At 36.7% G+C, this 17,173-nt stretch overlaps 1 protein-coding gene across 1 annotated transcript in view; it reads left to right on the top strand.

Annotated features, from left to right (window-relative positions):
* LOC142235645 (uncharacterized) overlaps nt 1-16,908 on the top strand; it is a 52,304-nt gene extending 35,396 nt beyond the window's left edge. The window contains exon 5 of the mRNA XM_075306909.1: nt 16,709-16,908. Coding sequence (XP_075163024.1) covers nt 16,709-16,908 — 200 coding nt within the window. The remainder of the gene's footprint in view (nt 1-16,708) is intronic.
* The last annotated feature ends 265 nt before the right edge of the window (nt 16,909-17,173 follow it).

The raw sequence follows: 17,173 nt of genomic DNA, 5'->3' as shown, positions 1-17,173 counted from the left end.
ACATTTGGTACGTCGGCTATAGGATAGGGATCAACTAAAGTGGTTTGGTTTCCTGAAATAAAGTTTCTTTACATCTGCTTGTGTATGTCCAACAATGTGATCTAAAAATAGAACAGTACTGAGTACTGATGGCAGTACGGCATACATGGTGCGGTGGATAATGTATTTGTTTCGAAACACTATGGTGTCAAATATTTGCTGCCGCGCTGTTTGTATTACAGAAAAACTGTTGACAACTAAAGAAATCACGTGGAAGTGAGAAAATGTCAGGGAAGATGTGATTTGGTTAATCAAAATTCCAAATTTGGATTAAATTAAAAAAATCGATTTTATGCAATGATTTTCAAATACTGTAAGCAAAAGAGTACATGTTTATCACAAAATATAAATACTTTTCTCTCAAAATAAATTCGTTACAGCGAAAAACAAATCGTAATCGATGGTTGTTTGTCTAAAATTTCATTTGGCAGCAAAGTATTATTTGTTTGAGTGTAGGTTAGGTTAGGTTAGGTTAAAGTGGCAGCCCGATTAAATTTCAGGCTCACTTAGACTATTCAGTCCATTGTGATACCACATTTAACTAAAAGTACCTATTACATATGGGCACTTCTAGTCTTAACCACTGAACCTTCTCTATTATTTACTTTTGTGGAACCAACCAGATTGCTCCAAAAACATTAACAAACTGCTTAAGTTAACGTTTTCCAGGTCAGCCTGTAATCTAAAGCTATATGCTCCTAAAATTCGCTTACGCCTTACACAAAAAGCAGGACACTCACACAAGAGGTGTTTAATTGATTCCTTTTCCTCCACGTCATGACAGCTTATACAATAGTCATTATACTTCGCACCTATAGTTTTTGCAAATTCGCCTATCAGGCAGCGACCCGTTATAGCAGATATTAGGAATGCTGTCTGACGCCTTGAGAACACTAGCATATCTAGTGTGCGGTTTAAGTTTAAATGGGGCCATATTTGCTTGGTGTCGTTACAACCCTTGCAATTTTCCCATCGAATATTGGCCATCATAACAGCCTTCTCACGCAGTAAGAGCTTGCAGGTGGCCAGAGGCATACCAACAGATTCTAGTTCCTCTGGAATATGTAAGGTAGTTCCTAGCCTTGCTAACAGCCTTGAGTGTATGGTGGGCAGTATAAAAAGAAATCATTTTAAGAAATAATCATCATTTAAAGATATACTCGTAATCTAAATATTATTTAATTTGTTTTTTTTTTCAAAGAAAAGGGAAAAATTAGGATTTTTCAACAAAAAGGTTGAAACTCTAAAGGGTGATACGGTCAAAATTTGGTCAATATAAACTTGACGTATTTCTTTCAATTTTGCATTTAAAAAACCTGAACACCCCTCATTTTGAAGGTGTGTGTGTAGAATGTTGCTCCTATTTTGATTTTGGAATTCACTCTTCAGTTGTCAAAATGCCGTCCAGGCAAGAAGAGCAGCGTATCACAATTTTGCTCGCGTATCGCGCAAATCCGAGCTACTCCCACGCAAAGCTGGCAAAATCGCTAAAAGTTGCAAAATCAACCGTTACAAATGTAATTAAAGTGTTTGGGGAACGTTTGTCGACAGCCAGGAAGTCTGGATCGGAGGGAAATCGAAAACCGGAAGCCGCTGAGACGACAAAGAGAGTTGCCGGTAGTTTCAAGCGAAACCCTAACCTTTCTCTCCGAGATGCCGCAAATAAGCTGTATCGTCTACAACCGTGCATCGAGCCAAAAAACGAGCCGGAGTATCGACTTACAAGAAGGTAGTGACTCCAAATCGCGATGATAAACAAAATACGACGGCCAAAGCGCGATCCCGGAGGCTGTACACGACGATGCTGACGAAGTTTGACTGCGTGGTAATGGACGACGAAACCTACGTCAAAGCCGACTACAAGCAGCTTCCGGGACAGGAGTTTTATACGGCAAAAGGAAGGGGAAAGGTAGCAGATATTTTCAAGCACATAAAACTGTCAAAGTTCGCAAAGAAATATCTGGTTTGGCAAGCCATCTGTACCTGTGGCTTGAAAAGCAGCATTTTCATAGCTTCCGCGACTGTCAACCAAGAAATTTACGTGAAAGAGTGTTTGAATAAACGTCTGCTGCCTTTCCTGAAGAAACACGGTTGTTCCGTACTGTTTTGGCCGGATTTGGCATCTTGCCATTACGGTAAAAAGGCCATGGAGTGGTACGCCGCCAACAACGTGCAGGTGGTTCCCAAGGACAAGAACTCTCCCAGAGCTCCGCCCAATTGAGAAATACTGGGCTATTGTCAAGCGGAACCTAAAGAAGACCAAAAACACTGCTAAGGACGAGCAGCAATTCAAGGCAAACTGGCGAAGAAGGTGGACAAGGTGGCTGTACAAAATCTGATGGCAGGTGTCAAGCGTGAGGCCCGGCAATTCGGATATGGAAGAGCGAAAGCCTAACTGGCGAAGAAGGTGGACAAGGTGGCTGTACAAAATCTGATGGCAGGTGTCAAGCGTGAGGCCCGGCAATTCGGATATGGAAAAGCGAAAGCCTAACTGAATATTTTTCCTGAATTTTACACTAATTTAACTTGAAAAAGAAATTTAATTTGATTTTTTAAATAAACGATTTCACCGATTTACACGCGTTTTCCCTTGACCAAATTTTGACCGTATCACCCTTTAATTCGCAACAGTGAGGCGTTGGGCACACAGACCCCAGGGAATAAACGTTATATAGATTTCTACACTGATGGCTCCAAATTGAGTGGACAAGTGGGTTTCGGCGTATATTCTACAGGCCTGGAACTTGCCTCAAATCTCTCAACAAGATAGCTGAGCAGTACAATATTCACCTAACATGGGTGCCTGGCCATAGGAACATACCGGGGAACTGCGAAGCGGATGAGTTGGCGAGGCTACGTTACATATTCTAGGGGAACTACAATCTGCAAGCTCTTACAGCGTGTGAAGGCTGTTATAATGGCAATTGTTCGATGGGAGAATTGCAAGGGTTTTTACGACACCAAGCAAATATGGCCCCTTTAAACTTAAACCGCACACTAGATATGCTAGTGTTCTCAAGCCGTCAGATATCACTCTTGATATCTGCTCTAACGGTTCGCTGCCTGATAGGCGATTTTGCAAAAACTATTGGCTACTGTATCTGCTGCCATGATGCGGAGGAAATGGAATCAATTAAACACCTCTTGTGTGAGTGTTCTGCATTTTGTGTAAGGCGTAAGCGAACTTTAGGGGCATATAGCTTTAGATTACTGGCGGACCTGGAAAACTTTAACTTAAGCAGTCTGCTAATGTTGTTGGAACAATCTGGTTGGTTCAACAGAAGAAAATAATCGAGAAGGTTTAGCTGTTAAAATACTTCTAATATGTAATAGGTACTTTTACTTAAATGTGGTATCCCAATGTACTGAATAGTCTAAGTGAGCCTGAAACTTAATCGGACTGCCACTTTAACCTAACCTAACCTAAGATTTTACAATATACCAAAGGAATAGGGCAAGGTAGAGAGACCAGGCCAAGTATCTCAAAATGGAGTGTCACAGTTTTGTCGGGGAACATCATTTATCTTTATCTACAATTTCTAGTAAGCTAACAAAGTGGAGATGCCCCTTCCCACCCAGAGTCGTCCACCGTCCATTCGAATTTTAAGAAAAAAATCAATTTGGCAAAATTTGAGTAACCGATAAAAAAAATACTTTTTTTCTGTGCGTATGCGTGTGTACCGTACTCTGATAGAAACATTTTCGTTATATTAACGAAATGTGTCATTAAAAGTGAGCCAATGAAACAAATTCGTTTATACAACGAAATTTTTCGTTATTATAACGAATTTTCTGTTCATCAACGTAACGTTTCGTACTATACGTAACGTTTCGTACTATACTACTACAATGAAAATATTCGTTATTTTCATTGTAGTAATGAAAATGTTTCGTTATATCAATGAAACATTTTCGTTGGCTCAATTTTAATGAAATTTTCTTTGTGTGTAGTAATGGCTAATTTATTAGCCTATCATTACTGATAAAATGAAATTTTAATAAATTTAAAAAAATTTAATATAAAAGAAATGAAAAATTAATAAAATTTAATTTAAAAATTTAATAAAATTATTCTAAAAAACAATCATATTTTTCCAATAAAAATGAATTAAATTTAGCATCAGTTTAACGAAGTATTTTTTCTCTGTGCACAAGTATCAATGACATTGTCTGGACCCACCATCGAAGATATACGATAGTGTGAGATTTGTGTATAAAACCAAAAAACAGACCCAAATGCCACACCATGATCTAACGGAGGCATATGGAACATACATGGATGCTTGCCCATTAGACCAACATTTCAAACAAGCGGCTTACGCCAATACTGATGGAGCGGCTTGTATCCCAGCTGCCTAACGAAGTAATCCCATCATTAATGCGATAAAATGTGACACGCAGTAAATCGTCACCATAATAAGCCATTACCGCATTCGACATCGGTATAGAAAATGTCCCGGTCTATGCCAATGCAGCCGATCATCATTATCATAATCAATAACATGATCACCCAAATAGCGCCCTTCTTCTACTCCCTTTTTCTCAGTGTTCACGACGGTTATGGAGGGATTTGGTTGGAATGTTTGCTGTTGTAGTGACCATGAATCTACTACGCCGTATGGGGGAACATTCTGAATGGTGGTCAAATGTTGATGTCGGTGCAGTCGGCAGCAACATTCCCCACAGCGGCATAGCCAACATAAGCAGCGGGAATTTACACCTTAATCTGACACCGAGAATTGCGCTAAGAGCCTGGTATCAACACCGAACGTGTTGATGACAATGGAATCAAATACATTCACTGGCCGAAATCCTTTATCACTGTTTTTCATGTTCTTCTTTCGTCTTCATTTTCAGGCAATTCAATCCCTGTGGCCTCATTAATACAGTGAGAATAGAGACTGAGCAAAAATATCAGTTAAACCAGTAAGGAAAGTCTAAAGTCGGGCGGGGCCGACTATATTATACCCTGCACCACTTTGTAGATCTAAATTTTCAATACCATATCACATCCGTCAAATGTGTTGGGGGCTATATATAAAGGTTTGTCCCAAATACATACATTTAAATATCACTCGATCTGGAAGAATTTGATAGACTTCTACAAAATCTATAGACTCAAAATTTAAGTCGGCTAATGCACTAGGGTGGAACACAATGTTAGTAAAAAACCAGTAAGGAAAGTCTAAAGTCGGGCGGTATATATGTATTAGAAGTTTAGGAAAATTAGAGTCATTTTTACAACTTTTCGACTAAGCAGTGGCGATTTTACAAGGAAAATGTTGGTATTTTGACCATTTTTGTCGAAATCAGAAAAACATATATATGGGAGCTATATCTAAATCTGAACCGATTTCAACCAAATTTGGCACGCATAGCTACAATGCTAATTCTACTCCCTGCGCAAAATTTCAACTAAATCGGAGTTAAAAACTGGCCTCTGTGGGCAAATGAGTGTAAATCGGGCGAAAGCTATATATGGGAGCTATATCTAAATCTGAACCGATTTGGATGATATTTTGCAAGTTTTTCGAGACTCATAAAATATTCGGATGTACGGAATTTGAGGAAGATCGGTTGATATACACGGCAATTATGACCAGATCGGTGAAAAATATATATGGCAGCTATATCTAAATCTGAACCGATTTTTTCCAAAATCAATAGGGATCGTCTTTGAGCCGAAGCAGGACCCTATACCAAATTTTAGGACAATCGGACTAAAACTGCGAGCTGTACTTTGCACACAAAAATACATCAACAGACAGACAGACGGACATCGCTAAATCGACTCAGAATTTAATTCTAAGCCGATCCGTATACTAAAAGGTTGGTCTATGATTACTCCTTCTTGGCGGTACATACAAATGCACAAACTTATTATACCCTGTACCACAGTAGTGGTGAAGGGTATAAAAATATTACAAATATTTCCATCGACCAGGTCCTGAGTGAAAAATGTTCATGGCTCAGAAAATTATATGATGAGATTGTCCTTAATAATGTAGGGTGGTTTGTTGGGAATGCAATTGATAGTGGAAATCCCTTGGATTTCCATTAGGTATGTCTTCAGTTGTACTCATACCGGAGGAGAAGCTTACAAGGAATACGAATATTACACCTAATTATGAGCTTCGAATTATTTTCTAAATCTTAATCTATTTTATGATAAGATGGGTTAATGTTGTATTATTGACTCACAACTGCAATACTTTCACTGTCCTCCAAATGTCCGTTTGGATTTTCTAATTCACTTATCGGTGAACTTTTGTGAGATTCTAATATCTTTCAAATCGGGCTTCTTGATCTCCGTGGTGAAATTCCGATGAATATATTTTGAGTTGATTTGTTACTAAGGATTCAATTTGGTTTGGCTATGGTCTTACAATTGATGCCTTGGCCAATATCAAAAGTGAATTCATTTCCCTCAAGGAAGTCGCCTGATACATCTAGTTCGGTCTAGCAAAAATTGGCAGGATCGCCAGTTGTAGGTGCCAAGGGTTTACGTTTTCCGAGTGTAGAATGATTCGTAGGCCGTTAGATATTTGATTATAGCCAATCTTTTTTATTGGTTTTTACAATAGGATTCGAAAGAATAAAATTATGACAACTAACTCACAAACAATATTTTCAATGTCTATTTGTTACAAATAAAAATATTTGATTTTAAATTCTAAATAAGAAAACACAGTAGCTACAATAAATTATTCCTTTAACTGGTAAGTGAGACGAAATTGTAACAACATGTATGAATTACTAAGAAAATCATGTTTACGAAAATACAACCAGACACAAAACAATTCACGCTTCCTAAGTTTGTTAGGCTCGCATCCACAAAAATGAAAACGCGCCAAGAAAGTTACCATCCAAGGTGGATGCTATGAAATGCAACTGAGTAAACGCTTCATTATACCCTCCACCATAGGATGGGGGTATATTAACTTTGTCATTCCGTTTGTAACACATCGAAATATTGCTCTAAGACCCAATAAAGTATATATATTCTGGGTCGTGGTGAAATTTTGAGTCGATCTAAGCATGTCCGTCCGTCCGTCCGTCTGTCCGGCTGTCCGTCCGTCTGTCCGGCTGTCCGTCCGTCTGTGGAAATCACGCTAACTTCCGAACGAAACAAGCTATCGACTTGAAACTTGGCACAAGTAGTTGTTATTGATGTAGGTCGGATGGTATTGAAAATGGGCCATATCGGACCACGTTTACGTATAGCCCCCATATAAACGATCCCCAAATTTGGCTTGGGGAGCCTCCCGGAGCAGCAAAATTCATCCGATCCGGTTGAAATTTGGTACGTGGTCTTAGTATACGGTCTCTAACAACCATGCAAAAATTGGTCCATATCGGTCCATAATTATATATAGCCCCCATATAAACCGATCCCCAGATTTGACCTCCGGAGCCTCTTGGAGGGGCAAAATTCATCCGATCCGATTGAAATTTGGTACCTGATGTTAGTATATGGTCTCTAACAACCATGCAAAAATTGGTCCATATCAGTCCATAATTATATAGCCCCCATATAAACCGATCCACAGATTTGACCTCCGGAGCCTCTTGGAAGAGCAAAATTCATCCGATCCTGTTGAAATTTGGTACCTGATGTTAGTATATGGTCTCTAACAAACATGCAAAAATTGGTCCATATCGGTCCATAATTATATATAGTTCCCATATAAACCGTCCCCAGATTTGACGCCGGAACCTCTTGGAGGAGCAAAAGTCATCCGATACGGTTGAAATTTGGTACATTTTGTCAATATATGGCCTCTAACAGCCATATAAAAATTGGTCCATATCAGTCTTTAGTTATATATAGCCGATGACTTATTACACAAAAATTGGTCCATATCGCCAAAAATAATCTACCAAAACTTTATTTCCATAGAATATTTTGTCAAATTTTATTACAATAGAAAGTTTTGTCAAAATTTCATTTCTATAGAAAGTTTTGTCAAAAGTTTATTTCTATACAAATGTTTGTCAAAATTTTATTTCCATAGAAAATTTTGTCAAAATTTTATTTCTATAGAAAATTTTGTAATCGACCAAAACTTTATTTCCATAGAAAATTTTGTCAAATTTTATTACTATAGAAAGTTTTGTTAAAATTTCATTTCTATAGAAAGTTTTGTCAAAAGTATATTTCTATAGAAATGTTTGTCAAAATTTTATTTCTATAGAAAATTTTGTAAAAAATTTATTTCTGTAGAAAATTTTGTCAACATTTTATTTCTATACAAAATTTTGTCAAAATTTAATTTCTATACAAAATTTTGTCAACATTTTATTTCTATAGAAATTTTTTTCAAAATTGTATTGCTATAGAAAATTTTGTCAACATTTTACTTCCATAGAAAATTTTGTCAACATTTTATTTCTATAGAAAATTTTGTCAAGTTTTTATTTCTATAGAAAATTTTGTCAAATTTTTATTTCTATAGAAAATTTTGTCAAAATTTTATTTCTATAGAAAATTTTGTCAAACTAGATTATATACGTATTTAATCGGCCTTTTTTGTTTAATATATACCCCGTATGGGCTAACTTACAATTTAGAAGACAGTGTTAAAAAGTTTTACGATACCTTGCCATCGGCAAGTGTTATCGCAACCCAAGTAATTCGATTGTGGATGACAGCCTTTAGTAGAAGTTCCTACGCAATCCATGGTGGAGGGTACATAAGATTCGGCCTGGCCGAACTTACGGCCGTATATACTTGTTTTTTATTATTATTATTATTTTTTTTTTCGTTTATTCTTCAAAAGCAAAAAAGTCGGAAGTATCTTTTTTTGTTGGAATTAGTTTAGCATCCATTATGGCCTTGTTCGACGCTTGCTGGTGTCCAATAGAAGGTGTAAATTTTCAGCTGACCTCTTTGACAAGTAAACCCGATCATTTTGTTTGTTCACAATCTGCTTAATTTAGAATAGCTTCTCATCGGAGCAAAGCAAATTTGGTAGCGGGCCACATTCGGGCAAATGCAGCTACTCCTTGGCTCTTTCCAATCAAACTGCAATCCACGAAGAAAAAAAATTGGTCGACATCGGTCCATAATTATATATAGCCCCCATATAAACCGATCCCCCGATTTGGCTTGCGGAGCCTATAAGAGAAGCAAATTTCATCCGATCCGGCTGAAATTTGGTACATGGTGTTGGTATATGTTCTCTAATGACCATGCAAAAATTGGTCCACATCGACCCATAATTATATATAGCCCCCATATAAACCGATCCCCAGATTTGACCGCCGGTGCCTTTTGGAGAAGCAAAATCCATCCGATCTGGTTGAAATTTGGTACTGGTGGTAGTATATGATATTTAACAACCATGCCATAAGTGGTCCATATCAGTCAATAATCATATATAGCCCCCATATAAATCGATCCCCAGATTTGTCCTCCGGAGCCTCTTGGAGGAGCAAAATTCATCCGATCCGGTTGAAATTTGGAACATGGTGTTAGAATGTGATCTCTAACAAACACGCAAGAATTGGTTCATATCGGTCCATAATTATATATAGCCCCCATATTTGATCTCCGGAGCCTCTTGGAGGAGCAAAATTCATCCGATCCGGTTGAAATTTGCAACGTGGTGTTAGTATAAGGCCGTGGTGTTAGTATTGGTCCATATCGGTCTATAGTTATATATAGCCGATCCCCAATCACACAAAAATTGGCCCATATCGGTTCATAATCATGGTTGAAACTCGAGCCAAAAATAATCTACCAAAATTTTATTTTTATAGAAAACATTGTCAAAATTTTATTTCTGTAGAAAATTTTGTCAAAATGTTATTTCTATAGAAAATTTTGTCAAAATGTTATTTCTATAGAAAATGTTGTCAAAATGTTATTTCTATAGAAATATCTTTCCAAATTTTATTTCTATAGAAGATTTTGTCAAAATTTTACTTCTATAGAAAATGTTGTCAAAATTTTATTTTGTCAAAATTTTATTTCTATAGAAATTTTAATCTAATTATATACGTATTTAATCAGCCTTTTTATACCCTCCATCATAGGATGGGGGTATATTAACTTTGTCATTCCTTTTGTAACACATCGAAATATTGCTCTAAGACCCCATAAAGTATATATATTCTGGGTCGTGGTGAAATTCTGAGTCGATTTAAGCGTGTCCGTCCGTCCGTTCGTCCGTCTGTTGAAACCACGCTAACTTCCGAACGAAACAAGCTATCGACTTGGAACTTGGCACAAGTAGTTGTTATCGATGTAGGTCGGATGGTATTGAAAATGGGCCATATCGGTCCACTTTTACGTATAGCCCCCATATAAAGGGACCCTCAGATTTGGCTTGTGGAGCCTCTAACAGAAGCATATTTCATCCGATGCGGCTGAAATTTAGTACATGATGTTGGTATATGGTATCTAACAACCGTGCAAAAACTGGTTCACATCGGTCCATAATTATAAAGGGTGATTTGTTAAGAGCTTGATAACTTTTTTTTTAAAAAAAACGCATAAAATTTGCAAAATCTCATCGGTTCTTTATTTGAAACGTTAGATTGGTCCATGACATTTACTTTTTGAAGATAATTTCATTTAAATGTTGACCGCGGCTGCGTCTTAGGTGGTCCATTCGGAAAGTCCAATTTTGGGCAACTTTTTCGAGCATTTCGGCCGGAATAGCCCGAATTTCTTCGGAAATGTTGTCTTCCAAAGCTGGAATAGTTACTGGCTTATTTCTGTAGACTTTAGACTTGACGTAGCCCCACAAAAAATAGTCTAAAGGCGTCAAATCGCATGATCTTGGTGGCCAACTTACCGGTCCATTTCTTGAGATGAATTGTTCTCCGAAGTTTTCCCTCAAAATGGCCATAGAATCGCGAGCTGTGTGGCATGTAGCGCCATCTTGTTGAAACCACATGTCAACCAAGTTCAGTTCTTCCATTTTTGGCAACAAAAAGTTTGTTAGCATCGAACGATAGCGATCGCCATTCACCGTAACGTTGCGTCCAACAGCATCTTTGAAAAAATACGGTCCAATGATTCCACCAGCGTACAAACCACACCAAACAGTGCATTTTTCGGGATGCATGGGCAGTTCTTGAACGGCTTCTGGTTGCTCTTCACTCCAAATGCGGCAATTTTGCTTATTTACGTAGCCATTCAACCAGAAATGAGCCTCATCGCTGAACAAAATTTGTCGATAAAAAAGCGGATTTTCTGCCAACTTTTCTAGGGCCCATTCACTGAAAATTCGACGTTGTGGCTCGTTAGTAAGTCTATTCATGATGAAATGTCAAAGCATACTGAGCATCTTTCTCTTTGACACCATGTCTGAAATCCCACGTGATCTGTCAAATACTAATGCATGAAAATCCTAACCTCAAAAGAATCACCCTATATATAGCCCCCATATAAACCGATCCCCAGATTTGGCTTGCGAAGCCTCAAAGAGAAGCAAATTGCATCCGATCCGGCTGAAATTTGGTACATGGTGTTAGTATATGATCTTTAACAACCAAAATTGGTCCATATCGGTCCATAATTATATATAGCCCCCATATAAAACGTTCTCCAGATTTGGCTTGCGGAGCCTAAAAGAGAAGCAAATTTCATCCGATCCTGCTGAAATTTGGTACATGGTGTTGGTATATGGTCTCTAACAACCATGCAAAAATTGGTCCACATCGACCCATAACTATATATAGCCCCCATTATCATGGTTGCCACTAGAGCCAAAAATAATCTACCAAAATTTTATTTCTATAGAAAATTTTGTCAAAATTTTATGTCTAGAGAAAATTTTGTTAAAATTTCATTCGGTTCATAATAAAATTTTCATCATTTTCAAAATTTTATTTCTATAGAAAATTTTGTTAAAATGTTATTTCTATAGAAAATTTTGTTCAAATTTTATTCGGTTCATAATCATGGTTGCCACTCGAGCCACAAATAATCTACCAAGATTTTATTTCTATAGAAAATTTTGTCAAAAGTTTATTTCTATAGAAAATTTTGTTAAAATTTTATTTCTGTAGAAATTTTTGTCAAAATTTTCTTTCTATAGAATATTTTGTCAAAATTTTTATTTCTATAGTAAATTTTGTGAAAATTTTATTTCTATAGGAAATTTTGTTAAGATTTTATTTCTGTAAAAATTTTGTCAAAATTTTATGTCTACTTTGTCAAACTGAATTATATACGTATTGGATCGATCTTTTTTGATTTAATATATACCACGTATGGACTTACATACAATTTAGAAGATGGTGTTAGGAGGTTTTAAGATACCTTGCCATCGGCAAGCGTTACCGCAACTTAAGTAATTCGATTTTGGATGGCAGTGTTTAGAAGAAGAAGCCAGGCTTCGGCCTGGCCGAACTTACGGCCGTATATACTTGTTTAGTTCAATATATACCACGTATGGACTATGTGGTATATTTTACGGTGTTAGGAAGTTTTATGATACCTTGCCATCGGCTTCAGTAAAAGTTTCTACGCAATCCATGGTAGAGGGTACATAAGCTTCGGTCTGGCCGAACTTACGGCCGTATATACTTGTTTTGTTTTTCTTTACTTTCACAACTTTATTCAATTAGCTCTTTATTTTCGGCATGCGCGACCACCTTCACACTTTGAACTAAACTCATCAACTGAAAAGAACCATTTGAGAAATTCTTACCGCACAAAAAAACAACATCTCTACCACACAACTACATATGAATGTGTTATTGCATTAGTATTTAAATACACATCAACGGAGTTGATGAAATGTTTCGTCTATTTGATTACTGTTTTCATCAATTTGACGACTATAATTGTTCTCATATATCTTGGAAGCCAATTTAAAAAAAAGAAATAAATGCACATCTACAGAACGTATGAATTTTATCATCGCATTGAACACTGTTTTGTCACATTGACGATTGATTCGACTTTTAGAGTACTAATGGAAATATGTAAACTACAATAATCCATATACTATATATACCGTATACCGTTTTATGTTTTATTATACCCTCCACCATAACTTTGCCATTCCGTTTGTAACACATCGAAATATTGCTCTAAGACCCCATAAAGTATATATATTCTGGGTCGTGGTGAAATTCTGAGTCGATCTGAGCATGTCCGTCCGTCGGTCTGTTGAAATCACGCTAACTTCCGAACGAAACAAGCTATCGACTTGAAACTTGGCACAAGTAGTTGTTATTGATGTAGGTCGGATGGTATTGCAAATGGGCCATAGCGGTCCACTTTTACGTATAGCCCCCATATAAATGGACCCCCAAATTTGGCTTGCAAGCAAATTTCATCCGATCTGGCTGAAATTTGGTACATGGTGTTAGTATATGGTCTCTAACAACCATGCAGGAATTGGTTCATATCAGTCCATAATTATATATAGCACCCATATAAACCGATCCCCCGATTTGACGTGCGAGGTCTCTAAGAGAAGCAAATTTCATCCGATCCGGCTGAAATTTGGTACATGGTGTTAGTATATGGTCTCTAACAACCAAGCGAAAATTGGTCCACATCGGTCCATAATTATATATAGCCCCCATATAAACCGATCCCCCGATTTGGCTTGCGAGGCCTCTAAGAGAAGCAAATTTCATCCGATCCGGCCGAAATTTGGTACATGGTGTTAGTATATGGTCTCTAACAACCATACAAAAATTGGTCCACATCGGTCCATAATTATATATAGCCCCCATATAAACCGATCACCAGATTTGACCTCCGGAGCCTCTTGGAAGACCAAAATTCATCTGATTCAGTTGAAATTTGGTACGTGGTGTTAATATATGACCTCATACTCCCATGAAAAAATTGGTCGAAATCGGTCCATAATTATATATAGCCCTCATATAAACCGATCCCCAGATTTGACCTCTGGAGCCCCTTGGAAGAGCAAAATTCATCCGATTCGGTTGAAATTTGGTACGTGATGTTAGTATATGGAATCCAACAACCATGCATGAATTGGTTCATATCAGTCCATAATTATATATAGCACCCATAAAAACCGATCCCCAGATTTGACCTCCGGTGCCTTTTGGAGAAGCAAAATTCATCCGATCTGGTTGAAATTTGGTACGTGGTGGTAGTATATGATATTTAACAACCATGCCAAAAGTGGTCCATATCAGTCCATAATCATATATAGCCCCCATATAAACCGATCCTGAGATTTGGTTTTGGAGCCTCTTGGATGAGCAAATTTCTTCCGAGTCAGTTGAAATTTGGTACATTGTGGTAGTATATGGCCGTTAACAACCATGCCTAACTAGGTACATATCGGTCTATAGTTATATATAGCCCTCAGCATAAGCGTAGGAAGGCCTCTGGGGAGGGGGCTTAGACTCCCCCCAGAAAAATTTTAGCCCCCCCCAGAATTTGAAAACCTATTTACGATTTTCCATTTTTATAAAAAATAAACAAGCCCAGCCAAAAAAGCGTCGCCAAAAAAGTAATGAAAATGATATTTTTGGATCCGGAAGTGGTGCAAAATTGGCGAAGAAGGGATGAATTTAACATGGGCTTGTCATAGGACGGAAGTCCTCCATTTCAACAGCCGTTGCACTGAATTTGCATCACTTCTTTAGGTGTGATCCGAATTAAATGTTTTGAATGTAAATTAAAGAATTCTGTTATATTTTGTCAAATAAATAATTTTTATAATTTTTAATGGATTCTAATGCTTGTCGGAAACGTTTGACCTCAAATATTTTCAAAAATTCACAAGTTTTTCAGATTGGATTTAGAATTTTTTTCGACAAAATTCAAATTATTTGTACCATATTATGAATTCTTACTTCGTTTTTAAGGTATTTGAAACAAAAAAGTTAAAATTTCCCATTAAAATTATGAAAAAAACCAGTTATAAAAAATTGAATTTAAAGAACTTCCTGAGTAGTTAAAATAAAGAACATCATTGGGAAATGTGTGGGACTACTTTTACTTGCTTTATTATAAATTAATTTTCGAGTTATTTTGATGTCCATTTTTTTTATTCAATTTTATGAAATAAAACATTAATTGAAATATAAACAAATGAAATATAAATTTTTAGCTAGGGGGCTATAGCCCCCCCTAGGAAAATTGTCTAGCTTCGCTAATGGCCCTCAGATAAATCGATCCCCAATCACACAAAAATTGGTCCATATCAATAATTGTATATAGCCCCCATATAAGCGACCCCCATATTTCAATTCTGGCTCCCTATGTACCGTGCAAAAATCCATATCGATTCGTAATTATTTGTAGACTTACCTCCATATACTTTTTTTGTCTAATGTATACCACGTATGGACTAACTCACAATTTAGAAAACGATTTAAGATACCACAACCCAAGTAATTCGTAGAAGTTTCTCCGCAATCCATGGTGGAGGGTACATAAGATTCGGCCTGGCCGAACTTATGGCCGTTTATACTTGTTTAGTATTGATATTTTTCGACACATATTTCAGAGAAAAGTGTGTTTCATCAATTTGAGGATTTTTTCATCGCATTGACGAAAACTTGCATCCTTGATACATCATGGAAATAAAACACTTAAAACCTTTGTCTAACTTATATTAAAATGTGGAATTCATATAATGAAACTTCATATAAACGAAAATAATTTAAATCAAAAGTTAATTTTGGTTAACTTTCCCTGAATCGGGAAGAAAATAATTTCGTCTCATAGACGAACTATGAAAAGAATAAAAATTAACTTTGGTAGTCTATGTGACGAAAGCAATCATCGTCACGTAGACTACCGAAATACTCACATGGACGAAACTTTTCATCGCATAGACGAAAACGCATTGATGAAACTGAATCGTCAATGTAACGAACGCTCTTCGGTGTAAGTATCCGTTATAAGTTGGATTTTTAAAATGGCATTTGTTTGTACGTGAGTACCTTTATTAATAAACCGCGAAAAGAGAATGGAAATTTGATAAATGAGATCTGTATCCTAATTTTAATTTCATTGTTCCTAGATTTAAAGCCAAATAGGTCGCTAAAAAATTTCTTTATTTTAAAGAAGCCGCATCTTTGGCTCGGAATCAATACCAAAATCCTTAAGGGAAGGTCAAAATCGTTGGATCCAAGCAAACTTTTTTTGAGTGTAGGTGAATGGACGTCAGTACGAGTTCAGTTCGTTTAGTTGTGCATCGACAACTAACCGTCGAGCCTATGATTTCTTTCTCTCAATATGCTCACATTTCCAAATCATCACCACATGTAAGGGTTGTTGATTTCTGTAAGAGAACCTACTGTTGGTATGATTTATACACGGATAATCACCAGTATAAACAATCACTTTTATGACTTAAATTAAGATGTCATCTATTGGGTTCTGTTCAATAAAAACAAAAATCTCGCAATGAATGGCCCTTAGCCATCATTCCCTCATGCTATGTATGGCTGATGTAGGCGATTGCATAAATTAATCGATAGAAAGAAACAAAAAAAAATGTGATCACTTGATCACTTCGTTCTTTTATTTATTCAGATTTTGTAGTCGTTTTTTTTCGATTTCTTCTGGAGATAATGAAGCCAAACCGTGCGAGCCAGTGCTTCTCAATGAATGACCATAATCATGTGTGGGTTCCTCACTCATTCTCACCCCTTTGTTTTGCTTGTTTTTTTTTTGTTTTTTTTTTTTTTTTTTTTTTTTTTTGGTAAGACTTGTTAACTCTTTCTGTTGTCATTGTGTTCGTTTTTATTGGTGCGGGTCTGGTGCGAGAACAAATCGAGATAGATAAAGAATTAGGGGGTTTCGTTTGTTGCCTTTGTTTCACAAGTGAAAAGGCAGATAGGCAACAAATGAGATTTTGTCATTTCTTGCGCTTGATTTCAGTTCGTTTACGATCGTTGGCTTATTAAACGCATAATTCAGTGGTGGTTCCTTTGATCTTTATAGCTGGTGTTACTTGGTCAGTCTGTTTTTGTGTCATTCATGGAGTTTTCTGGTTTTTTGTTTTGGCCTTATCCATTTTTTATTGCACTTTAACAAGACCACACGCAAATCTGCTTTAGACCTCCTCTGAAAAGGCCAATAAAATAAAGTAAAAAACCAACCGTTTAAGAGAGCGACTTTGGAACTAGTTCCGTTCCAGTGAAAATTGGACTAAAAGTTTTAAGAGCCTCC

The sequence above is a fragment of the Haematobia irritans genome, chromosome 4, assembly GCF_050003625.1.
Source record: "Haematobia irritans isolate KBUSLIRL chromosome 4, ASM5000362v1, whole genome shotgun sequence".
NCBI lineage: Eukaryota > Metazoa > Arthropoda > Insecta > Diptera > Muscidae > Haematobia > Haematobia irritans.
The sequence above is the reverse complement of the archived record's forward strand: the minus strand, read 5'-3'. Positions and strand labels throughout refer to the sequence as shown.